Source organism: Scardinius erythrophthalmus (assembly GCF_964197995.2).
Source record: "Scardinius erythrophthalmus genome assembly, chromosome: 10".
Taxonomy (NCBI): domain Eukaryota; kingdom Metazoa; phylum Chordata; class Actinopteri; order Cypriniformes; family Leuciscidae; genus Scardinius; species Scardinius erythrophthalmus.
In genome coordinates, this window is record NC_138230.1 from 42143393 (window position 1) to 42168959 (window position 25567).

The 25567-nt window shown below is 38.0% G+C and overlaps 1 protein-coding gene across 3 annotated transcripts in view; it reads left to right on the forward strand.

Annotated features, from left to right (window-relative positions):
- The first annotated feature begins 1856 nt into the window (after nucleotides 1-1856).
- The window catches only part of pum1 (pumilio RNA-binding family member 1), a 30958-nt gene continuing 7247 nt past the window's right edge, over nucleotides 1857-25567 (forward strand). The window contains exons 1-15 of one of the 3 annotated variants that reach the window (XM_081376874.1): nucleotides 1857-2034; nucleotides 12338-12651; nucleotides 14674-14742; nucleotides 14829-14934; nucleotides 15015-15202; nucleotides 15965-16134; nucleotides 16599-16842; nucleotides 17143-17236; nucleotides 17666-17767; nucleotides 18963-19105; nucleotides 19796-19934; nucleotides 20746-20871; nucleotides 21121-21411; nucleotides 24442-24678; nucleotides 25228-25495. In XM_081376874.1, the coding sequence (XP_081233000.1) occupies nucleotides 12349-12651; nucleotides 14674-14742; nucleotides 14829-14934; nucleotides 15015-15202; nucleotides 15965-16134; nucleotides 16599-16842; nucleotides 17143-17236; nucleotides 17666-17767; nucleotides 18963-19105; nucleotides 19796-19934; nucleotides 20746-20871; nucleotides 21121-21411; nucleotides 24442-24678; nucleotides 25228-25495 (2480 nt within the window). In that variant the 5' untranslated portion in view covers nucleotides 1857-2034; nucleotides 12338-12348. Of the gene's footprint in view, nucleotides 2035-12337; nucleotides 12652-14673; nucleotides 14743-14828; nucleotides 14935-15014; nucleotides 15203-15964; nucleotides 16135-16598; nucleotides 16843-17127; nucleotides 17237-17665; nucleotides 17768-18962; nucleotides 19106-19795; nucleotides 19935-20745; nucleotides 20872-21120; nucleotides 21412-24441; nucleotides 24679-25227; nucleotides 25496-25567 lie in introns of all 3 variants that reach the window. The other 2 variants (XM_081376873.1, XM_081376875.1) reach the window with 2 other exon arrangements.

The window sequence follows — 25567 nt, forward strand, 5'->3', positions numbered from 1 at the left end:
ATTTGAAATAGTTGTCCTTCTGCCATTTACACAAAGGTGCTCACATTTCACATTTCAGACATGCCTGTTATTTTTGAATGACACATGCAACATGCACCTTTTCTAGTACTGCATGTTTTTGCAACCATGTTTATAGAGAGAAAAGAAACATTAAATAATTCCACATGGTAAAATTGATTTCTGACCAAATTTACTTTTAAGGCAAGACAAAACTATTGTTTTGTTTTTCATGCACTGGTCAGTTTTTTTTTAGATTTTTGGGCTATTTTGCTTCCATAATGGAAAATAATACACATTTAAGTGTTTATTTTATTATACTTTATCTATTTGCATCTGTATATTTCAATTACAACACATAAGGCCGTAAAAACCAAGAATGAGAACAAAAAGAATAAGAGCACAGAATTTTGAACCTCATGGCTTTATCCAATGTTCAGATTTCTGATCTAAACGGGCATATTTAATTAGATATTGAATATTTAAACATGACATTTCATACAAAACAGATTAATAAACTGGGGAAGTATATTTGTGATATCTATTTCTTACATGTTTTACCCTATTGACCAGCTGCTACTCTGAAAGATTATGGCCTAATAAAAGAAGGACGATCCCTAAAATCATGTAAAACACCATAATACACATCCAACTAAACCATATGATACATTTTATTTTTTAAAGGGTCTGTTATTAATGCATTATTAACATTGTGTTATTAAAGTATTGAGATTTTATTTATAAGGTGTCTTTGTTACACTGTAAGTATACATTTAAGTAATAGTATATTATATTGAGTAATATAAGTAAATACATGTACTTACTATAGGGTTAGGGTTTGTTTTAGGGTTAGTTGCATGTAATTATGCATAATTAATAGTTATTACTATAGTAACTACATTTAACATAAAATAAAGTGTTACCAAATTATAATGTACACAAAAAACATGTCAGATTTTGAATAGTTTCAGTCACTTGAATGCAGTTTATAATAGAGAACAGGCCTACATTATGACATTTGCAACTGTGTTTGTAGTGAAAAAGAAAACATTTTTTTAATCCCACCTGTAAAATTTGTGACTAAATCTACTGCCACTCTGAAAGATGATTGAATCCATCTATTATTAATGAATAATTAACATTGTATTTTAAAGATACTGAGATTAAGACATGTAAACATGTCAGTAGTCACATTTTGAACAGGTGATGCTTTATTCACATTACAAAACTGTATATTTCTCAGTATTATTACATTAAATAATAAAAAACGTATTTTTGTGCATTACTATATTAATTCTGATAACTATTTATGATTATATAATAAATCCCTGTAAAAAAAACGTTGCAGACTTACATTTTTAAGTACAATCAACTTGGATGTTTAAGTCATTTCAACTTAAAGTACATTAAACTGACTTTAAAAAATGAGTTGAAACGTGAATAACTTACAAAAAAAAAATATTTTGAATTTTAAAACTTATTTTGATGAGTTAAAAGCAATATGTTGTCATAACTTATTGATCATATAACTTTTTACAGTGACTGCATTGTATTGCCTTTTAGTTTATTTTCTAAAATTGCCACAATTGCCTCATAGAAAAAAAAACTATTTATTTATTTAGCATTTTCTGCTGAGGTATGATTGATTATTGGGCTACAATACATATACAAACAAACTGGATATGTCTTGCCCCAAACAACAGATACACAGCCAAAAGATGGAAACATTTCTGCTCTTATAATAGACACAAAAAATAAACCCCGTCGCAAACTTCACTTTCAAAAGCCCCTGTCCGCATTCGCTCGGTTTGTCAAACATTACGAGCGCCAGTATATCTGTACATTGTTGTATGTGTCTCGAGCACAACAAAGGACGACACTCCCCTCTTGGCGCAATGAACCGCACGCGCTCCTTCTCATTCTACCCATGATGCCCCGCGCGCGTCTGCTTGGATCGAGCCGCCATGTTGTCGGTGTGAAAGCTGGGAGCTGCTGCGAACCGGGGCTGAAATCCGTCACCATCCGCATCCTCCACCTGTGAGTATCCCTCTGTTCTGAAACCGTATTTCCCTCCTGAACCGTTTTAGCTCACCTCGCGTTTATATTTGGGAGTTATGAAGCGTAACGAGTGATTTCGAGGGCTTTATTATAAAGCAGTTGCTCCCCCTCCTCTCCCCGGGGTTTCCTCTAGCTAGCTAGTGCTCTTCCTGTCCAGACGGCCCGGGCCTTTTGTTAACGGGAAGAGGACCTGTGGAATAGCGGCTTACAGACTATCAGGTACCGGTTCGTGCGTTTTATATACCCGCTTGTGTCTGTTTTAAATCGGAAACCGGCTATGTTTGACCGTTTAGGCCGTGTAACAGTCATTATAACGTTTGATCAAAGCCTTGCCAGACAGTTCCGCCCCTCACCGATTCCCTTGTCGCGAATTAATGTGACAACGCCGATAAACGCCTCTGCTTCACGACTGTCTGAAGTCACCGGGTTCGTGTACCCCGTTATTGACCGTATATGCTCTTCCTCCTGAGGGTTAATGCGCGCGTCTTTTGTTACCTGTTTGTGTTATCATGATGCAAACGCATGCTTTGGTCACCGTGGGTAACGAGTTACGGTATATCTGCCCACTTCCGGGAGGTGAACATGCAGCCGCTCAGGGGCTCTGGTTTCCGGGTGTCTGTGGAGCTCGGGCCATGTAATGGCGAAACTGATCAGGCTGTAAAGTGCATGTAATCTATGAGGACAATGGCTGTCTCAACTTTGGGTATCATATGCGTCACGTCGAGGTAGGCAGCTCAGTAGCTTATATGTCGGTGCAACAGTGCTCTTTTCTTTACCCGTGGTCCTTTTTTAAAAATAAATAAAAAAAAGTCTTTAAGAGTTATAAGCCATGAACCAAACCAACCAGCTACAAGGTGAATATTATAACATATTATCATATGTATCATAACATTACAAATGTGGTTTTGAAGCAGAAAAATATTTGAGCTAAAGAGATATTTTGGTGGGATTTGCTTGTTTAAATTTTTTGATCGATGGAGATTCTTTGGTAATAGATTCTGGCTGATGATAAACATGATTGTTTAAAAAAAACGAACAAGTTGAGGAAATGCATGGTGAATGTGGGCTTCAACAAAACCCCCTCGTAGGTCTGTGCTTAACAGATTAGAAGTTATTGTTAAAAATCAATTCCGCTATTTTGAAAATAAATGTGTTTTTTGTACTTCTGGAGTCTGACTATTGTACTTTAGTTTCAGAGCAAGTTTGTTGTTCGGCTTAATTGAGAGACAAAAAAGGGTCATGCTGTGATGAATGTGAAGGGGAGTTCGGGTTTGATCGGGGGATTTCTGTATCACTCATAGTGGGATTTTATCTTTTCCACAAGTCACAAGTGTGAGAGTTGAATGTTTTTCCATAATATGCAGGTGTAGTAAAGCCTAGGTCAGAGATTCTCTACAGGTTTTGCTTCAAGACCTAGATTTTTCCTTGGATAAGCGAATATAACCCATATTTAATGAAGTCGGATTCACGTTTTCTTTTACCTTGCATGGTTTTGTTTTGAGGATGAGGGCATGTGTATATATATATATATATATATATATATATATATATATATATATATATATATATATATATATATATATATATATATATAATATGGCAGGGCCTGAATTTCATTTTGGAAAATGGGGGGGAAATCCCCCCTTAGGTGATTCTTATGGGGGGGAATTTTTAATTTGAGGGGGGAGTTTAGACTTTTTTTTTAATTACATTTATCTCGCCTAAATGTATGCTTAGCCTACTCATTGCATTTTTACAATGGGGTCATTTTGTTCTTAAGAATTTACACAACTCAAGGAAGCTTGATTTCAATCTTTGAATTAAATTGAAAAAAGTAGCACAAATAAATACAATAGAATAAAGATATCAATAAAGAGAAATAAAGAGAAAAGTTTTTGCTTAGGTCTAAAACTAGTAGGCTATTCAGAAATACTACAGAGACTGAATAAAGTAGCCTAATCAAATGTAAAATAACACTGGGTAGTATTTTAGTCCTGACTAAATTAAATTCATAGGCTATTAATCCTGATTCCTTAAAATGAAAGCTATGTTTTGTTGTTTTGACAAACAAATTAATGACAGACACATATGGCTGCTGTCCCTTTAAGAGCTAGTGCACGGATCCTGTTTTCATTATACGGTCACGTGCGATTTATGCTTATTTAAGACATAACCGACTGTGTTTAGATTAGAGGATACTCTCCAAGACCGAAATTGACATCATTTTCTTATGTTTTTGACTGTTAAAGCGATTTATAATCCACGAAAAATAACTTTTGTTACCCGCGAGCTGTTTGTGAGGCTGCTTTACTCTATGTATGTGTGCAGAGAAAAAAGCATCTCTCAGACAGCGCGCAAGTACCGAAGAGTTTAAAATCGCGTGACTGTTTAAACTGGTGAGACTTGAAAAGACGTGCAAATGGTAAACTTTAGTTACTCGTGATGCAATGCTGGCCCGATCGACTCCCGAAACGCGAGAGTGTATTTCCGCCGCCTGCTGCGCGCTTAACGATTGCATTGTGCAACCCATTTGAGAGACGCGAGATAGAAGACGCAGCGCCGCTGAATCACTCACGCTGTTTGTGAAATTGCGTCTCGCAGACAGTTTTAAAATGACTGATTTGATTTTCCATCTGCGTGGATTAATTTACTAATACAACCTGAACCTACATGCTAAAGTGAATCAATGTTTGCGGGAATTTCCCGCATTATAAATGGGAGACCTGCGGGAATGATAAAAAATATGCGCAATACCCGCAATCCCGCACCGAAATTCAAGCCCTGTATGGTGATTTGCATTTCGTAATAGCTTGCAATAACTGTGGGTCATGAACAAAAGACAAAGAGAAAATCACTCACTAGCTTTAATAGGAATCAGTTTATATTTAATTCACTCAGTGAAAACTAAGCAGTGTTTATTTTTACATTTGATTATTCAGTTTCTGTTGTTAAATAACCCTAATGTAGGATAACCTAAACCCCCTGATGTTAAATAACTCTTCTTATGTTTCAGTAAAACACTGATGTTCACTTTCAGAAGTTGTAGGGATGTTTTCTTGTCACAAAAACAATGTGAAACACGTATGTTGGTTATATAATTTCGAATAAATTTTTAAAATAGTTTGTTTATTTTACACACTTTAAGCATTATCGAATCGCATATCGAATATCGCATTATTTAATGAGTTATCGCATTTTTCTTCAATATCGTGCAGCCCTACTGTTCAGTCTGTGGTGGTTTACTCTATAGTCTTCAAACTTCTCCTGGTTTTGACCTTATGTGCTGGTTTATGGGCCCATGTTGATCATTTAAAAGAGGTGTGGGATGAATGTTGTTCTGATGAAGGAGTGCTGTGTGCACACAGTTATCTCAGTCTTTTTAAACAGTGTGTTGCTTCACCCTGTGTACTATCTTGATGTGAAGCTCAGGGCATTACTTCATCAATGTGTACAGGATTACACCTAATGGGGATCTTGTGCAGCTGTGTAATCTTGCTGCGTTGCAATTACAGCGATTGAACTTCCTAGGGACAAATTTAAACAGACATTTAAAAAGTAGGCCTATATGGTAACTGGTAAAGAGCAAAAAGAAGGATTTAAGGCTACGTTGGTTACACTTGAAAACGGCGTTTTCGTTTATAAACGCTCTCTGTCCACACTAGCGTTTTCAGGCGTTTTCGGACGTTTGATGGAAAAATAAATAATGAAGTTAGCGCACGCAATTCTTTTGACAGGATAATTTTATTTAGTAAAATATCTCACCATTCACTGATGCGGTCGCACGCAGTCACCGACTGCTCTCATGTATTGCCGCAGGACAGCAAATGTGAGTAAATTTTGTCATCTTTGCAGGACTGTGATATGAAGAGTGTGCAATGTAGAGTATTTTTAGCAACAGTGTGAAAGTGAATAGCACATAACAGGCACACTACTGGTATAAACATGAATATCTATTGGTACAATATGCGTCACATGACTAAATTTACGTCATCGTTTTTAAATACCACTGCGGTTTCACAGTCCACACTACAATGTGAAAATGCCGTTTTCAAATGTATCCACTTTGGAGTGCGTTTTCATTAATAAAAACGCTGTCTCAGTGTGGACGGAAGGCCAAAACGGAGAGAAAAATATGTTTTCAAACAAAAACGTATTAGTGTGGACATGGCCTAAATTGTGTGTTGAGTGGACATTGCCTGTTATTTAGTATCCTTAAAATTAGGGCTGTCACTAATGATTATTTTGGCAATAGGTTGATTATTTTGACGATTAATAAGTAGTCATATACATTTTTTGTGGTAATAAAAAATAGACTTTTGTGAACAACCCTTAAAGGTGCATTATGCAACTTTTCATGTTAAAAATACCGTTTTTCTAACCCATACATGCTTAAACAATTGCCTGATGGGCTGAATGAGCCCTTCTCTGATCACTGCGATTGCCTCTATAATCCTGTAAAGTAAAATAAATAAGAGGGATTCGGGCCGAATTTGAGACTGGGCGTGACGTCATGCGCATTCAGTTGCAGTGTTGCAGTTTCATTTGTCGCCAGAGGGGGCATAGTTCTGCAAAAACTCAGAGACTTGCGTTATGCACCTTTAATTACTTAAAATACATGGGTATAATAACAACGAGGCAATAATAATTGGTTTAAAAGCAAGTATCAAAAGCAAGTAATAGTATTGTTTTATTGAACAACACTGTTAAAATGCACAATGTAAAATATATAATATAAACATAATCACATTATGTATTAAAACAAACACCTGGAAAGGGTGTTAATGGCCTGGAGATTGCTGTTGTTACACTTTACAGCATGATCAAATCCTTGTTAAATATTGGCCAAATATTTAATTCAAATCTCCATTAATGTTTAATATTTGGCCACTTCTTTACGATAAAATGCGAGAGCAACTGGACATCAAGACATGCAAACTCAGAGAACTTTTGAAATCGTGATTAACAACAGTTTGGATATTTAGAGACATTGATGTGTTCTCCTGTGTTGGCTTAGGTTTATAAATGATTAAGCAACCCAAACTCGCAGCAGCATATGCAGAGATGGAGTTTGTTAACCGACCATGCCTATAAATGATAACAGTGCAACACTTAGCGTGAAACACAAAGCGAATCAGACTTTATGTTCCCAAACCTGAACAAACAGCACATGCAGAGACTGAGTTTGTGTGGAGCAGCATTTACTGTGAAATAATGACCCTTAAATAATAGGGCTGTGCAAAAATATCGATACAGCTAACTATCGCGATATTTTTTTTTCACGATAGTGTATCGATATTTCAACCTCTAGTATCGATATTTAAAAAAAAAAAAATAATAATAATTTTTCATCAAATCCCTCTGTGTGCGTCAAACGACCTCCTCCGCCGCTGCTGTAGTTGTCGCTGACTCACGACAGTTGTCAACTGTCACTCAACTGTCCAGTTGTATGAGGCGCCGGACTGGACAAAAGCGAAGCGAACTGCGCGAGCGAGCAACAGAGCTCGAGAGAGACCGAGTGTATCCGCGCGCGAGAGAAACCGATGTGTCTGCGTGCGAGTGAGACCGAGTGTGTCTGCGTGCGAGAGAAACCGAGGGTGTCTGCGTGCGAGTGAGACCGAGTCTGAGCATTAGTATTGGACTGGTACATACATAGTAATATAATTACTATATAAGAGGCATGGAAGTTCGATTAATGGACAACAATAATCAGTGCAAACGTCTTGTTTTGAACTATTGTTTAATAAATATAAATAATTCGAGCACACAAACTTCCATATGGAGGATTAAATAAGATTGAATGTATGTAGTAATAATATATAAATATTATATAAGAGGCATGGACGTTCGATTAATGGACAACAATATAAATAAAAACAACAATTAAATTATTATAAACAATAGTTCAAAACAAGACGTTTGTAGTACTGATTATTGCTGTCCATTAATCGAACTTCCATGCCTCTTATAGTATATAATATTATGTACCAATTAGGCTACTAATGCTGGGGCACTAGTCTCTCTCGCGTGCAGACACACTCCGTCTCTCGCGCACTGTCGCTCGCGCACGCAGACACACTCGACACAATGCAAATACCTTTGCGAATAAATTGGAATTTAAGTTTTTGTCTGCTGAGTTATCAATATAATGTGATACACATACCAGAATACCCCAGGTGGTACATAAAAAGTTGTATATTCAGCTCTATTTCTTTCTTTTTTATTACATTTTTTATAAAAAAAAAAAAATTGCAATATATCGCAATATGTATTGTATTGTATCGTATCGTGATATATCGTATCGTGACCCATGTATCGTGATATGTATCGTATCGTGAGGCCCTTGCCAATACCCAGCCCTATTAAATAATTACTTAAGTGACTCGCAGACTTTGTGATTTCCCAATAGCACTATGCTATAATATGATTTTTAAATTGTTTTAATATATCGTGCAGCTTTTGAAAACGCTCTAATAATGCGGTTCATGGATTCTTGTCCGTGGAATGCGGCACTTCTGGTATTTTGGAGGTTAATTAAACACGGTCAAATTGCAATCGATGAAATTTTTTTTAATCAAGTACTCAAATTTAATTGAGGAATCGTGACAGCCCTAGTTGAAATACTATATATATTTTTTTTTTACTTTTTTTTATATTAGCTGAAGTTTTAATAATGTTGTCATTTTTTACTTTTTTTTTTTTTTTTTGTTTCTTTAGTACATGAAGTTAAACTTAACAAAATATGGTTAGTAAAAAATGGTTTTGCAGTTGAGGATTTTTTTTTTTGAGTACTCTGATTTACTTGAGGAATCGTGACAGCACTAGTTGAAGTACAATTTTTTTATTAATATTTTGAATTTTTTTTTTATATTAGCTGAAGTTTTAGTAATGTTGTCATTTTTATTAGTTTTTTTTAAATGCCTGCAAAGTTTTTATTTTATTTTTTTATTTTAGTTTCTTTAGTACATAAAGTTAAACTTAAAGTATGGTTAATAAAAAATGGTTTTAGATCGAGTATTATAACCCTACCTAGCCTATATCCTACAGGAAGAGGCCTATTTCTTCTCTTATTTCTTTGAGTCTTTTGTCCCATCACATGATCTTCTAGCCCGTTGGTGCTCCAGCTTCCTAAACCTCTGGTACTAATGGGACTAACGACAAATCTGTGGTCCTTTCAAACAGTTGTCAGGGTTTCGTGACACAGTGTCTTTAAAATGCTTGTGGTTTATTCTTAATCTATTTCATCAGTTTGGAATTGGTTTTCACATTGTGTTGTCTCAGTATGCTTTCACTAGCAGTGCAATAATTTTCATTAGTGTATTAAATGCATCACATAGTCTAAATATCTTGACCCTCGGCATCCAAGTTCTTCTGCTTGCCTCCTACCCGTAATTAAACCCGGTTTCATTTAATACTAAATTATGTGTGTTAGTATGAAAGCTCCAGTGCCTGGTGAATATTTCAGCTGAGTGTGACTGTGACAGTCCGCTAACAAAGTTATGAAAGGTGGTTATGAAATAAACTTAGTACCTTTTTGGAGAGACTATTATTTCCAGAAGGATCTAGCCTATGTGACATAATTCACTCTCAGTGCTGCCAACACCTCTGGCACCATTTTGGGGTGAGATTACACCAATGCATCAGGATTTTGCATTGGGATTAATTTGATGTTTGTGGTGGCCTATATCTACATATCTCTCTTTAAAAGATCAGTTCAGTTTTAGATGTGAAAGCAAGAGCAAAACTCTTGTGGTCTCTTTTTTTTTTTAGGTGTTGCTGAAACCAAAAATGCTCTTGTTCATTTTTTTAGGCTATTTATAGCAATATTATTTATTGAACGTAACAATTTATATTATGTTGTAGCCTAGTTAATTTCACCAAAAACAAATTTCCTTGTCTTTTTTCATGTAGGTAAATGTAATAATTTTTCTAAAAGTACCACTACCGAAGTTAAGACACATGTCCTTATAGCTATATCCACATAAGACATGATTGCATATTTAATTCTGTTAAAGTGTTTGTTGTTAAACAGCAGAAATACTGAAATTGAAATCATATTATTGATGGCTGACATATCAGCATAATGAAAACAGGATAACTGTAATTTCCTTGCAAGCAGAAATAAGGAGAAAACAAGTGTAACTGTGTCACAAGAGGAACTTTTTTTTTTCCTCCTTGTTATTGCACATCTTTTGGCTTGAGGTGCTGTGGTAGGAATGTTTTGCAGAGAACCCTGTTATCCACGATAAATGGCTGTTATATGCCGACTCGGGAGTGAGTAGGGATTCAAAATAATTGCTGTTTTAGATCAACCTTTTGTCCTGATTTGGCTTTTGTTTAAGTGGCGCATGGCCCAAATGTTACGGAAAAACATTTGGATAATTAAATGTATATTTTCTTTGTTGTGCATGAATTGGCTATATGTATTGCAAGACAAATAGGGAAATTATATATATATATATATATATATATATATATATATATATACATATATATATATATATAATTAATGCTACTGTTTTAAAGTAAAAAAATAAATAAAAAATTGCTAACTTTCTGGGCATCGCACTCAACAAAAGAAAATTGAATCAGTCACAGAGGCAATGATCACCTTCATTGCTTGTATAAAATTATGCCGTATTTCAATAGGTTTGATTTCACTGACCCAAGTTCACTGTTATTAATGGCACAGGATGTAAGTTTCACCATTAAAGGTCGCTTTTTCTTCACTGATTGGAAAGCCATTTGATGGGACTCGTGTTCGTGGGTGAGCTGATGTATTAAAGTTTTATTAACGTTACTGTGCTAAGGTGAAACTGAGAGCCCGGGAGATTTTACGTTGCTGTTTTTATTATGCTTATGCCGCAGTCGCCCACTGCCGCTCCTTTCGCGTTGTTTATGCATATTTTATGATTAAAGTTACGATTAATGTTGTTTAACGTCCACCTCCTTCGTCCCTGAACTTGAACTTTGCATACACTTATGTTTATTCAATTAAATTCACATTATTTTATTTCATTCTAATGAAATGGCCACAAATGCTGAATTACTACTCATACAGGTCACTTTATTTGATGAATTTATCTGTCTCTGAGACATGGTACTCGCAGTAACTCAAGAAACTGACTAACCGTGTTGAGCTATATAACAATGATTTGTTTTCTGTCGATAAAAGTATCCAAACTGTTGCTCTCCTGTATAAAAAAAACCCCTGCATATTATATTAAAGTGTCGGGTGTTTCCATGGTCTCTGCGAAAGTAAAACTGGAAATCAGCGGTAGTGCGGATATGACATCATTGACAGGCGACTCAATGATACGGGCTGTTACACTGGTTAAAATAGCTGATTTCTCTGTAATGATTTAAGCATTGGAAAAATTGGGGATAATGTAAGTACACAAAAAAAGTCAACAAAATGTTTAACATTGTTCTTAAGGTTTTTGTATATTGTAATCCAAAAATCTTACGTATTGTGCCTTTAAGTGAATTTCAAAAGTAAAACTTTTTGTAACTTAAATTATTTTTTACAAAATAATACTTTGTGTCAGTGAGTGTAATTGCATTCAGTAATATGACAATGCTTAAGGTTTTTTTTTTTTTTTCACCCATGGAGTGTATTTTTATGTTTATGTGCCTCTAATAAAACGAAATACTTAAGTTCTGAGTATTAAAAGAGAATGTCCAGCTAGAAATTGACCTTTTCTCATCAGGAAAATTTGTTTCAGTGGAAATTCCTCCGTAGTATTGACTCTCGACTTTCCCCAGCATTTCCAAAGTCACTCTGTGACCATGATATCAGATGCACATTTCAATGAGAATGAAATGACTCAATTTGACAGACCTGCTCTGCTTGATTAACTAGAACAACAACCTCTGCTTTCCCCACTGAGCCTCAGCAAGTGTGTGCGATGTCGTAATGATAGCGGCGCTGACTATCACACTGATGGATTGAATTGACCTCGTTCCAGCCCAGACCATGTGTCTCTTCTTTTCTGTTGCCTTATATTTTCATTGGTCAGGGATTTTATTTTGTTTGTCCTTGATTCAATGGAATCCGTATCAGATTTACTGTGCTGTTACTGTTTAACTCCATAGATCTTTCTTTAAAATAAGTAAAGTTGGTTTGATTTAGTCATTTCTTGCAATATTTTGTGAGCCTACTCATCCTCAGCCTTGCTTTCAGAGACACAGCTGTGGTAATATGGTAACTGAATGCACTTTGAGTGCAAAGCAATCCCTAATGCCTTAGGGGTTAATAGTGTTTTGTTTTGTTCTTGTGTTACAGTCTCTGGTGGAATGAGCGTAGCGTGTGTGTTGAAGAGGAAAGCTGTGCTCTGGCAGGATTCGTTCAGCCCCCACCTGAGACTGCCTCCCCCTGACAGGCCATTACCCAGCATGCCTGTGGTGCTGAGTGCTGCGGGCCACCCCCCCCAACCCGGCCCTTCTCCTCAGGCCCCTCCCCCTACGCAGGGAGCAGGGCGCTCTCAAGATGACGCCATGGTTGATTACTTCTTCCAGCGGCAACATGGCGACCAGCCCGGCTACAACAATTGCAAACACCGCTGGCCGACTGGTGACAACATTCATGCAGACAACCAGGTGAGAACTGTGTAAAATTGACCAGGTAGATGCTTTTTTTTAAAGAGGACCTATTTATAATATTTTACAAAGTCTTGATTTTGTTGTTAGGGTCTACTAGAATAAAAAAAATTCTCATATTCTCCATTGTTGCAGCTCCTCTCTTCCCAGTCACGCTCTGTTTAGCTCTCTATGAAGCTCCTCCTTCTGAAAAGCACGATGTGCTCTGATTAGTCGGCTGGACCAGTGTTTTGTGATTGGTCAACTGCTTCGAGCGTGTTTGGGAAATGTCCCGCCCCTTACCATAACCGCCAGTTTAAACACGCTACTAACTCGCTCAATCAGCCCCGCCCCTTTATTTTGCCATGTTCTTTGATTGGACGCCTGGAACAATCAGAATTGGCTGGAATTATTTAAATGAGGAATAGGGATGCGACGGTATTAAAATTTCATATCATGATTATAGTGACCAAAATTATTGTGATTATCAATATTATCACGGTTTTGTTAAAACGAGATGAAAGTGTTCAAAAAGAACTGATATGCTCACACTAAAAACCGTTTAATATTTGAAAATCAACAAACAACAAATAAAACAGCAGCTCTATGCACTTTTTAAGCAAGATTATATTCTGTGGCATTTCCTTCCTTATAATGACGGTCGTCAATAGCAACGCATTATAACGGCGCACATCCATGTGTCGCAACGGACGCGCGCTCTCGTTTCATTCAAATAACTTGCCGTCTTGCGTCTCCGTTTTTGGACGATTGTTTTGTACGCTGTACAAAATGGATTTATAAACAGGTAAGATTTAAAAGATTAATCTCATTTCAATATGTCACCGTAATTATGTGGTTAAAAAAAAAAAAAATCGGTGTATTAAGTGTAGCCTACAATGATAGTCTTGTTTGAACTTGATCGTTCGTCTTTGGCTCAAAGCCACTTGCTGCGAACTTTTCTTCACGGAAGCTTCACGTTTATTTCAAGTGAGTGAGATAAAATATTTCAACTCAAAACAACATTTTGTGCCCAATTATTTTCCCAGGTGATGGTCATACAAGACGACTCGGCAGATTTGAAGTGTTTCCCCCCTATTGTAGTGACCATTCTCGATTAAGTTTCACTCAGGACTTTTGTAAAAGCAAAAATATGACCACACCTCAGATTTGGTCCTCTTAAAAGGCTGAAAAATCTCCCGACCACGGTCACTGCCTTCCGCTATTCCTTCTCGAATAAAAAAAAACAACATTGCGCACTGCGTCTGTGTCAGACTGTTGCTGGATGGACAGGATTTACAGTGAGTTATTAAAATCGCTTTAGCGGCTGTTTCTATTGGCCGCTGTACGTAAGCCGTCCGGCATATTAGAACTGTCAAAGCCGGTCTTTTTAACATTCGAGAGCAAGTTGACTGAGCGTCTGCAACCCTACGTAGATGCATGTATGAATATCTAAATCTGCAATAGACATCAGCAGATGATTTTGCTAAACTAACTATTGTATTTATATGATATTTGTATTTTTGTAATTGAATTTTTGCCACGAAAATAGCTTTGAATGCTGACATGGCACTAAATAAAATAATCTGAATCTGCTAAACTAACACAATACAACAAGATGAAGGCGGCAGCTAACACAACATTAAAAATTTACAATAGTAAAAGTAAAACCATTAAAAAGAATTAATACATTATAAAAACACAAGCCGACACATTCTCACCTGTGAAAGTATATCATATTTCTTTGGGAATTTAAATCTGTGGTTTCACAACCAGCGCAATGTGGCATCATTGATTCTTACTGAAACACGCTGACTGTTCCAAGATGGCGCATTTGTGTGGCATCTACATATACATATCTACTGCTTTAGGGAGTTCAGAAACAGTGACACTGATATAGAGAATAACTTTGTAACTTTGCAGAGCTTTTTCATTCTTAAACAGCAACATTACACACTAAAGAAAGTTGAACATGCAAAAAACATAATAGGTCCTCTTTAATTGTATAAATTGATTCTTATTATAATTGTATAATATTTCACACAGGTACGATCAATGGATGAGCTGAACCATGACTTCCAGGCACTTGCGCTGGAGGGCCGAGCCATGGGAGAGGTGAGAGTCCTTTCCTTCCTCCTCATCTTCTTAATACTTCATTTCTCATTCTTATGTTTTTAATGTCTGATGTTCCCGCTCTGCAGCAGCTCCTAACTGGGAAGAAGTTCTGGGAAACTGATGATTCAGGGAAAGATGGACCAAAAGGGATCTTTCTGGACCAGTGGAGAGACAGTGCTTGGGGAACCTCTGGTATGTGTGTGTGCAGATGGCATGGTTGTATTTTACATATTTAGGGTTTTTCTCTCTAATGTCCCTTTTTTCTTCTGTAGATCACTCAGTGTCCCAGCCAATTATGGTGCAGCGCCGACCAGGTCAGGGTTTCCATCCCGTGGGAGAGGCGGGATCTGTGCTGTCGCCCCGTTCTGAGAGCGGTGGATTAGGCGTGTCTATGGTGGAGTATGTTCTTAGCTCCTCCCCTGCTGAGAAAATGGACTCGTGTTTGCGCAAAGGAGCATTTGTGAGTATTGATTATTAATCTTTTATCATCAAAACACTCTTATTTGTTTTTATTAAAGGGATACTTCACCGATTAGCATTAAGCTTTGTATCAGTAGAAACCCGGTAGTATTTTCGAGTGACCGTGCTTCCCTCCCTCATGTCCCCCTGAGACGGGAGATTTCTGTATTGTGTGTCTGGAAAAAACCTCAGATGACGCAAAATTCGTCATTTAACATCATCAGAGGCTTCTTTGTCCAGAGGCGAGAGACTCCAGCCAGTAGGAGGAGCTCGTCCCGCATGTCTTCAACCCGCCCATAGGGGGATCTCATGATAAAACGCTGTCTTTTCAGTTTCCAGTCGACTAGTAGCCTAGCTGTATCATTTCTCCCGATACTGCCCTCTGTAACCGGTAGGCGTGGCTTGGGAGTGGCCTCGTAGGGCAGCGAAGCAAGTGCATTCTGGGAGTTGTTGTCTTTCATCCACATGAGCCAAAAATACATTTTCTGGCTTTTCTCAGTCTAGAAGGCACCAACTTCTAAAACAATTTCACATTCTACCACATAAATGACCCAATTTAAATACACATCATCTTTCCAGCGGTGAAATATCCCTTTAAGATTAAAAATAGTTCACACAAAGCTGAAAATTCATTATCTGTGATCCTCATGTTTTCCAAAGTCATGGTTTTGAATGAAAGTAACATTACATTTTTGGATGAACTGTTCCTTTAGCACCTGAAGTCCTTGTCATTTTTACTTCAATTTCATTCTGTTTCTCATAGGGTCCCAGAGACTCGGAGGCTGATGACCCTGAGAAAAGGGTGGAACAAAAACCCAAAACAACATTTGATACCGAGCGGAAGGAACTGAAAGAGACAGAGCCAGACGTTTTGGATAACCCCAATGGACTGCCCAATCAGAATGGACTTGATGTGGACGTTAAGGATTTTAGGTATACACCATCAAAAAAGTATAATAAATGAACGACTGCTCAAAGTAAAAAATAAATAAATAGATTTTTATTATTCCGCAAGAATGCATCAAATTGACCAAATGTGACAGTAAAGATATTGGTAATGTTACAAATCATTAAAATGATATCTGAAGGACCATGTTATGCTGAAAACTGGAGTTATGATGCTGAAACTTCAGCTTTGATCACAAGAATAAATTACATTTTAAAATATATTCAAGTCGAAAAGTTGTAAAAAATAAAATAAAATGGATTTTTGATCGGATAAATATAGGCTTGGTTTAGCATAAGACTCCTTTCAAAAATATTAAATCTTACTGACCCCAAACTTTGGAAAGGTAATGTTTATCCTCACTCAGTTTGCTTTGTGGGGCTTTCCATATGTGTACTTTCAGTATTTCTAAAATGATTTGAATACACCACCTCTCTTGTTTCTTCCCCAGTCGTACTCCTGGTAACTGCCCTCCGACTGGTCCAGAGGTGGAGTTGGGTGGACCAGAAATGGTTGGAGGTGCAGGGCCAAAACCAGCAGAGGAGTTTTCAAATGTTGAAACTCAAAATGTGACCTTGGACCCCATGGAATCTGTTTCTATGGAGACTTTGCAGTTTGATTACACTGGAGGCCAGCTGCCTCTCGACTCCACAGCTGCTACCGTCAGCCTGTTCGACTACAACTCCCCTCAACAGGTGAATATCTGATGCTGCTAGCACTTTCAACTCTCAAGACTGTAATTAGAGTAGAATAATAATAATAATGTGTGTATTTTTAAATATTTGTGTGGTTGCTATCAAAGGCCGCACATGTCAAGGCTAACTTTGAAAAACCTTTGTTTGAAGTAATGTGCCACAATACCGTTCAGTTTCTTCGGAAGTTATTCTGGAAGAGTAATTATTAGTCACATTTGCATATGCTTCTGAAGCCTTTGCATATATGACTATAAACAAATGCAAATGTTTAATGTCTGATAAAAGCTTCATGTATTGCAGCTGTTCCAGAGGCCCAGCGCTCTGGCAGTGCAGCAGCTCACGGCGGCCCAGCAGCAGCAGTACGCGCTCGCCGCAGCTCAACAACAACACATCGGTGAGTTTCAGCGTCGCTCTTGAGTGTCCAGATGACTTAAAGGTGCAGTGAGCAATTTATGAGGAGCGCTGTTGACGTTTGAAATCAACCCTACCCAAAAGAAACACACCCCTCCCTTAATTGCTCCGTCCCCAAAATAACAAACACGCTAACAGCTGGCACATCAGACAGCAAGTACGGATGAACCAGCCCAATGTTACGTGCGTATCAAGCTGATAAAGCAACCTCTGCTTGTTTTTTTTTCTTCCTATTTACACAGCTATGCACAAACATGCTCACAAACACAGAACAGACATCTAGCAAATATTCACAAAATTGTTTGTTTGGGTGTTGATTTAAATTTTCAACAGCGTTCCTCAGAAATCACTTACTGCACTTTTAATGGACAAATGATTTATTTAATTTGGCTTCTTATTGGTTGTGCATTAGGTTTGGCCCAAGCTGCATTCGTACAGAATCCGTACATCATTAGCACTGCTCCTCCGGGCACTGATCCGTACGCCGCCGGCCTCGCTGCTGCCGCAACGCTAGGTGAGAGATCATGCTTACCATTTAAGATGGATATGCATCATGTCGGTTATTAAAGTTTAAAATGATTATGTAAATATAAAGTATGTTGATGAGTCCAGTCGGCATCAATTTGGGGTTCTGATCACCCTATTGGTGTTTATTTGTGATTTTAATGAAAAGCTGGCTACATTATTCTATTTTCTTCCCAAATAAATAAATAAATACATAGATTTATTACAACATGGAAAACAATTAGCCTAGCAACATGAAAAACACTAAGAATATTAATTTATATTGTACAATTGACCAACTAGAATTAATTGTTCTAGAGAGCTGTGTAATATTTGGGGTCATTCAAAATGTATTTTTAATTTTTTTTTTTTTATGCTCACCAAGGCTGCATTTATTTCATGAAAAAAAACATTAATATTGTAAAATAATTACAATTTAAAATAACTATTTCCCATTTAAATATATTTAAAGAAGGGATTTATTCCTGTGATAAAAGCTGAATTTTCAACATCATTACTCCAGTCTTTAGTGTCACATGATCCTTCTGAAATCATTCTACTATGCTGATTTGCTGCTAAAGAAACATTTATAAATGTTGACAGCAGTTCTGCTGCTTAACATTTACATTTTTTCCAGGATTTTTTGATAAATAGAAATAAAAAAACAGCATTTATTTGAAATAGAATTCTTTTCATCAATCTTTGTTGAATACATTTTTTAAAGAATCATACTGACCCCAAACGTTTGAATGCACATTAAATGTGGACTCACTCAATCTTCAATATGCAAATATACAAATGCATTGAATGTGGCATAATAATGAAAGTGTCAATGTGCGGCAGATTTCTTTGTACTTGAACGATGACAGTACAGACTGCATTTTAATGCCGTACTCGCTGTGACAGGAGCAGTCTGTTGCTCACAGTCTGGAGTGGATAAGAAGTGTTGCTCATGATGCCTGATAGTTTGGACGGCGTCCTCCAGAGGCTTGAGATTTAGCTCCAGGATTGAGGCAGTCTGCTTGACTAAGCCACACACACACACAAACACACACACCTGCTTTGATGCTCCTGAAGCAGAGTACAAAGGCAGAGGAAATGGCTGCCGACTCTCGATTCCCGTGTAAATCAAAGCCCCTGAGCCTTCTCTGAAAACAGTGTGCTTTGGCCCTTCATCTGAGCAATGACGTGTGTGTGTCTTTCAGGTCCAGCGGTAATGCCCCCTCAGTACTATGGTGTGACTCCATGGGGTGTGTATCCGGCCAACCTATTCCAGCAGCAAGCCGCCACCCCCTCCAACTCGGCCAACCAGCAGTCAGCAGCGCAGAACCAACAGAACCAACAACAGGTAAGAGTTTAGCCAATCAGAGCGCTAGAACTGCTCGAATCTGGATAAATTGAGAATCGCAATTTAAAATGATTCAGAACTGACGACTAAACAAAATAACATGTAATTTACTAGAGCTTCTGACAGTGTTAATTGTTGCAGTCTATTTAAAAATATTTAATTAAAATATCTATTTGAATGAATGATTCAATGATTCATCATAAAGAGTTGTTTCATTACTGGATGAATCATATTTTTTTAATGAATCTCTTGAATGAATGAATCAATGCCAATCCATTCACAGTCACTTGTCGCCACCTACTGGTGTAATGATGTAATTGATACAATCTTTATTCGAAGCATCAAGTTACTTTTAAAAGGTGACTTACTCCAATTTGATCGCTACTGTAGACATCAGTGTTTATATCCGAAACTTTTATCCCAGTACTTCCGTGAATTATTGAATTAGCGTAGAAATAGTGACATTGTGTGGTTGAATAGACTGTGAAGCTGTTTCATATCTATACATGACAACTGCTCTCTCTGGGTCAGAACACAGATCTGAATGTTCGCTGTGATCGTACTTGTCAAAGGTTTAATAGACAAAGGTGAATCGTTGTCATTCAGGAATAAGAACGCATGGGTGTTTGAATTGAGTTTACACAAATACATTCAACTCATCAGCCAATCTCTGACTTTTGTTTGCCCCAGGTGATGCGTGCAGGTGGAAACCAACGACCTCTAACTCCCAGTCAAGGACAGCAGGGTCAGCAGACAGAGCAGCTCGTAGCAGCAGCAGCGGTGAACTCAGCCTTGGCTTTTGGACAGGGTCTGGCAGCAGGCGTACCTGGTAAGGGACTTGATTAAAGAGATTTTAAAGAGGTGTTCACACTGACAGTGATTTTCAAGAAAATGTGACCCAAGAAAGTTGATTTGAGGTGACTGATGCGGTTGCCGTTGGAACACAATTGAGTAATGTTTAACCGTATGCAAATGGACACCAGGATCCTGATAATCATAGAAAACCAAGAAATACCAGGAAATAAAATAAAATAATTCATTTGGTATGTAATGGAAAGGAATTGTTAATATACACTACCATTATAATTATTATTATTTTTTTTTTTCAGCAGAGGCATTAACCGTAAAAGTGACAGTAAAGACATTTTAAAATGTTCCTAAACATTTCTATTTCAAATAAATGTTCTTTTGAACTTTCTATTCATCAAAGATTCCTGAAAAATTGATCAGTTTCCCCAAAATAAAATAAAGATATGCAGCACAAATGTTTTAAAGAGTGATAATAAGAATTGTTTGTTGAGCAGCAAATCAACATATTAGAATGATTTCTGAGTAATGATGCTGAAAATTCTGCTTGATCACATTTAAAATCGTACCAGCCCCAAACTTTTGAATGTAGAAAGTGATATTCTGTTAAATAAGATATTTCATTAGCTAAAAATTGCTTAAACTAATCACTGGGAAAAGTCATGGGAATTCATTGGTCGAAAGTGAGGAGAGCCTGGACTGTCAGTTGAAATCTTTGTGGATACAACAGTCTATCAACCAACAGTTCAGCGACTTTAATCAGCAGTTTAATCGCTGTTAGTGTGAACAGGTCACTGTCAGTGTCTGATTAAGACGTGTCTGTGGTGTTTCAGGTTATCCTATGTTGGCTCCAGCTGCGTATTATGACCAGACAGGTGCGCTTGTGGTGAACACAGGTGCTCGAGGAGGACCAGTTCGACTGATGGCGCCTGCATCGGTTATCATCAGCCCGTCAGCAGGTACGTGTCTGAAAATGACAAATCAACCACCATTAAACACTCTCAGAAACTTGTCTTGTATTTGGTATTAAAACCTTATGGATTTAAAGGAACAGCTGACCCAAAAATGAAAATTCTCTCTTTATTTACTTCTAAATCCATAAGACTTTTTCATCTTTGGGACACAAATTAAGATATTTTTTATTCCACATTTTCAAGCTTCAAAACTACATAAAGACATTGTATAATTAATCCGTTCTGATTTCCCAGTGGCTGCTGCTGCCGCCTCAGCGGGCGGGGGTAATGCCGGTCTCGGTGGCGGAGCAAGCGGGCCGTTTCGTGCGTTGAGTTCTCAGCAGGGTCCCGGACAGCAAGGGAGCGGGGCGTTGGGAGGGAGCTCTTTTTACGGGAGTGGATCCCCAAGCTCCTCCTCACAGAGCTCCTCACTATTTTCGCAAGGCTCTGCCCAACCGGGAAACACCTCACTTGGATTCAATGCCAACCCGTCGTCTTCTCTGGGAGCCACGCTTGGAGCAGCACTCGGGGGTTTTGGCACAGCAGGTATGTTTAGTTGGTTATCTCAAGTTTCTTTATGTTGAAAATAAAAACCACTATAATATTGCTAGAGGGTTATTCCTCCAAATCTATACACACATCACGTCTGGACGAGTTAAAGCTAATTGCCTAAAGTCCAGAAAGAGCCAGTCTGAAGATTTTGGACTGTCATAGTTGACCAATTTCACAGAAAATCACATACAGTGCTATGCATAAGTTTAGACACCCATACTAAAGTTGACTAAAAAGAGGAATAAAAAATCATCTTTTGGAAACTGAACTTAATGCCTTAATTAAAAAAATTAGGAAAAATCCAACATTTAAGGACACCAATTTTCTTTGTGAATGAATAATGTATCATAAGTTAATAAATGTTCTTCCTTAAAATACAGGGTGCATAAGTTTGGACACCCCTATGTTAAATTCCCATAGAGGCAGGCAGATTTTAGTTTAAAGGGATAGTTCACTTTGAAATTAATTTTTTATATGTTTTAGCTTACCTCAAGGGCATCCAAGATGTAGGTGTCTTTGTTTCCGCAGTAGTTTCAATTTTGATATTTTTAGGTCAAACCGTTCTTGTCTGTCAGTCATATAATGCAGGTCTGTGGTCACTGTCTCAAAACACAAGCACAGAGTCCAAATTAAAACAATTCCCCATCGTCCAAATGAAACAATTCCCCATCATAAGTACACATTGATGGCCTAAGACACGAAACGAGCGGTTTGTGTGAGAAAACGAACAGTATTTATATAGTTTTTAGCTCTTGAAAACAGCACACGTCCAAATGGTCTGACGGCGCGGGCGAGTATAGATGTATACATAGATGTCGCCTTGGCTACGGTTTCGTTCCAATGAACTGCAGTAGCGAAGGCGACATCTAGTGTATACATCTATACCCGCATAGATATATACACTAGATGTCGCTTTGCTACGGTTTCGTTCCAATGAACTGCAGTAGCCAAGGCGACATCTATGTATACATCTATACTCGCCCGCGCCGTCAGACCATTTGGACGTGTGCTGTTTTCAAGAGCTAAAAACTATATAAATACTGTTCGTTTTCTCACACAAACCGCTCGTTTCGTGTCTTAGGCCATCAATGTGTACTTATGATGGGGAATTGTTTCATTTGGACGATGGGGAATTGTTTTAATTTGGACTCCGTGCTTGTGTTTTGAGACAGTGACCACAGACCTGCATTATATGACTGACAGACAAGAACGGTTGGACCTAAAAATATCAAAATTGAAACTACTGCGGAAACAAAGACACCTACATCTTGGATGCCCTTGAGGTAAGCTAAAACATATCAAAAATTAATTTCAAAGTGAACTATCCCTTTAAGGTTTTTTTTTAGTTTTTTTTTTTAGGAAACTATGCATCCTTATAAAGTTCCCTTGGTCTTTGGAATTAAAATAGCCCCACATCATCACGTAGCCTTCACCATACCTAGAGATTGGCATGGTTTTATTTCAGTTAGCCTAATAGCTAGTTTGATTTGCATTGGGAGATGCTCTTATGGAAAGTACCCCATGCCAATCTCTAGGTATGGTGAAGGCTACGTGATGATGTGGGGCTATTTTAATTCCAGAGGCCAAGGGAACTTTTTAAGGATGCATAGATTCCTAAAAAAAAAAACTAAAAAAAAACCTTAAACTAAAATCTGCCTGCCTCTATGGGAATTTAACATAGGGGTGTCCAAACTTATGCACCCTGTATTTTAAGGAAGAACATTTATTAACTTATGATACATTATTCATTCACAAAGAAAATTGGTGTCCTTAAATGTTGGATTTTTCCTAATTTTTTTAATTAAGGCATTAAGTTCAATTTCCAAAAAATGATTTTTTTTATTCCTCTTTTTAGTCAACTTTAGCATGGGTGTCTAAACTTATGCATATCACTGTAATATGTGATGGGCACAGACATTTTTTTTTTTAGCTTCAGACTATGAATCCATCCAGTCAGAGGATATTTATTTATTTATTTTTTCAGATTTTAGAAATTTTTTCATAGAGTTTGTGTTCGAAAGGACCTGAAAGTCTAGTAGTGTGTGATCCTGTCATTAGCTATATGATGCTGTCGTAGATTTTTCCCTAAACCTAAGTCCTATCTCATCTGACCTAAGCCTACCTGGGCCTATAATATTTATACTCTAGCGCATATACACATCGACATCGGCTGAGTCTAATCCTATACCCTAGTGTGTCTACACATCGACGTCGGCTGGGTGCTAATACCTGTTCCCGTTACTAGCTTACTTCCTGCGCAGGAATAATTGACAAACAGACCTCAGCAAATGTCCTTTAAATGCTTTAATCACGGCCAGGAGGATCTCTCGAGCAGTTCTCAGAGAATCTCCCCCAAGAAGAAGCAAGGCCGGAGGATCTCAGACAAATTCCATTGAGAATCCCACCAGCTAACACGAATACAACAGTTTTTATAGAATGAGTTATGGCAAAAATGTCATACTGCATTACATAATTTCCCCACAATTTGATTGGTTTTCATAGACAAACCCTTCTGTTACCAGGTAAAGCAAACTTTGTTTTAATGATTACTTCATTGTTAATCACAAGTTTCAAATTTAGTCATCTGTCTAGTTTCAATTCCCAAACTTATTTATACACTCACACAACCAAAGTCAAAGGCGTATGGCAGCACAACATCCAAAAACACAAGACAGAGCGTTTTAGTACATTGTGTTTCAAAGTGTTATCATGTTAGGCCTGAAAAGAGAAGTAAGGTTAGATGTTAGAGACATGGTTAGTTATTAATATACAGTTTACTATTTTATCTATTAAAAATCTACCACAATGCCCAGTCAGCAAGTGTGTGATGCCTATCTGTTCTAATTTTAAAAGCTGTGGCATGTATTCCAGCTTGAAGTGAACTTTAAAACGTACTGCACTGCAGGACCAAACCACAAAAATCATATTTGTTCCTAATGCTTAAATGTTTTAGATGAAATCATATTTGCGTTTAATCTGACTCCGGTTTAATTTTTGCATGTCCGTTTGTTTTTTTTTTTTTAGTGGCTAATTCCAGTTCCAGTGGGTCACGTCGGGATTCTCTGACGGGTAGCTCTGATCTGTACAAGCGCACACCCAGCAGCCTCACCCCTATTGGCCATGGGGGTTTCTACAATGGCCTCAGCTTTAGCTCCTCCCCCGGCCCAGTAGGCATGCCTCTTCCAAACCAAGGCCCCTCCCACTCTCTCACCCCGCCTCCCTCGCTCTCAACTCATGGATCTTCAAGCAGTCTTAACCTTGGTGAGTACGTGAATGAACGAAGTATTTATATAGCGCTTCCATATGTACTACTGTACACCCAAAGCGCTGTACAATCATATCAGGGAATCTCTCCTCAACCACCATCAGTGTGCAGCATCTACAGTACAACAGCGCCAGTGCGCTCGCCACACACCAGCTATGGGTGGAGAGGAGAGAGTGATAGAGACAATTCAGTGGATGGGGATTATTAGGAGGCCATGATTGGGTAAGGGCCAATGGAGGGAATTTGGCCAGGACACCCCTACTCTTTACAAGAGTGCCATGGGATTTTTAATGACCACAGAGAGTCAGCAGTTGCTCATTATCATTTAAAGAGACATGCACCAAAACGGGTCACTGTGAACAGAGCTGTTTTTAGGAGGTAAATGTGTTGTTTTACACAACCATTGAGGAATTTTAACCTAAGTATGTCACAAACTTTACATGAAGACCCTAAAGAATCATACCAAGTTGTGGAAAATGGGCATCCGATGACCCCTTTAAACATATTTAATGAATTGAATCTCCCTTCTGGCGCCTCCCCCTCAGGTGGACTGACCAATGGCAGTGGGCGTTTCATCTCGGCAGCTCCAGGAGCAGAGGCGAAGTACCGCAATGCCACCACAGGTTCTTCTCTCTTCAGTCCCAGCAGCCAGCTCTTCCCTTCCTCTCGGCTACGTTATGGGATGTCTGACGTGATGCCTTCGGGACGCAGCCGTCTCCTCGAGGACTTCAGAAACAACCGCTACCCCAACCTACAGCTGAGAGAGATCGCGGGACACGTCATGGAGTTCTCTCAGGACCAGCACGGCTCCAGGTCTGCTACAGCTCACATGTTAGAAAGTCAGAACCCTTATATCAGCATTTCGGCATGATATAATAATAGTGG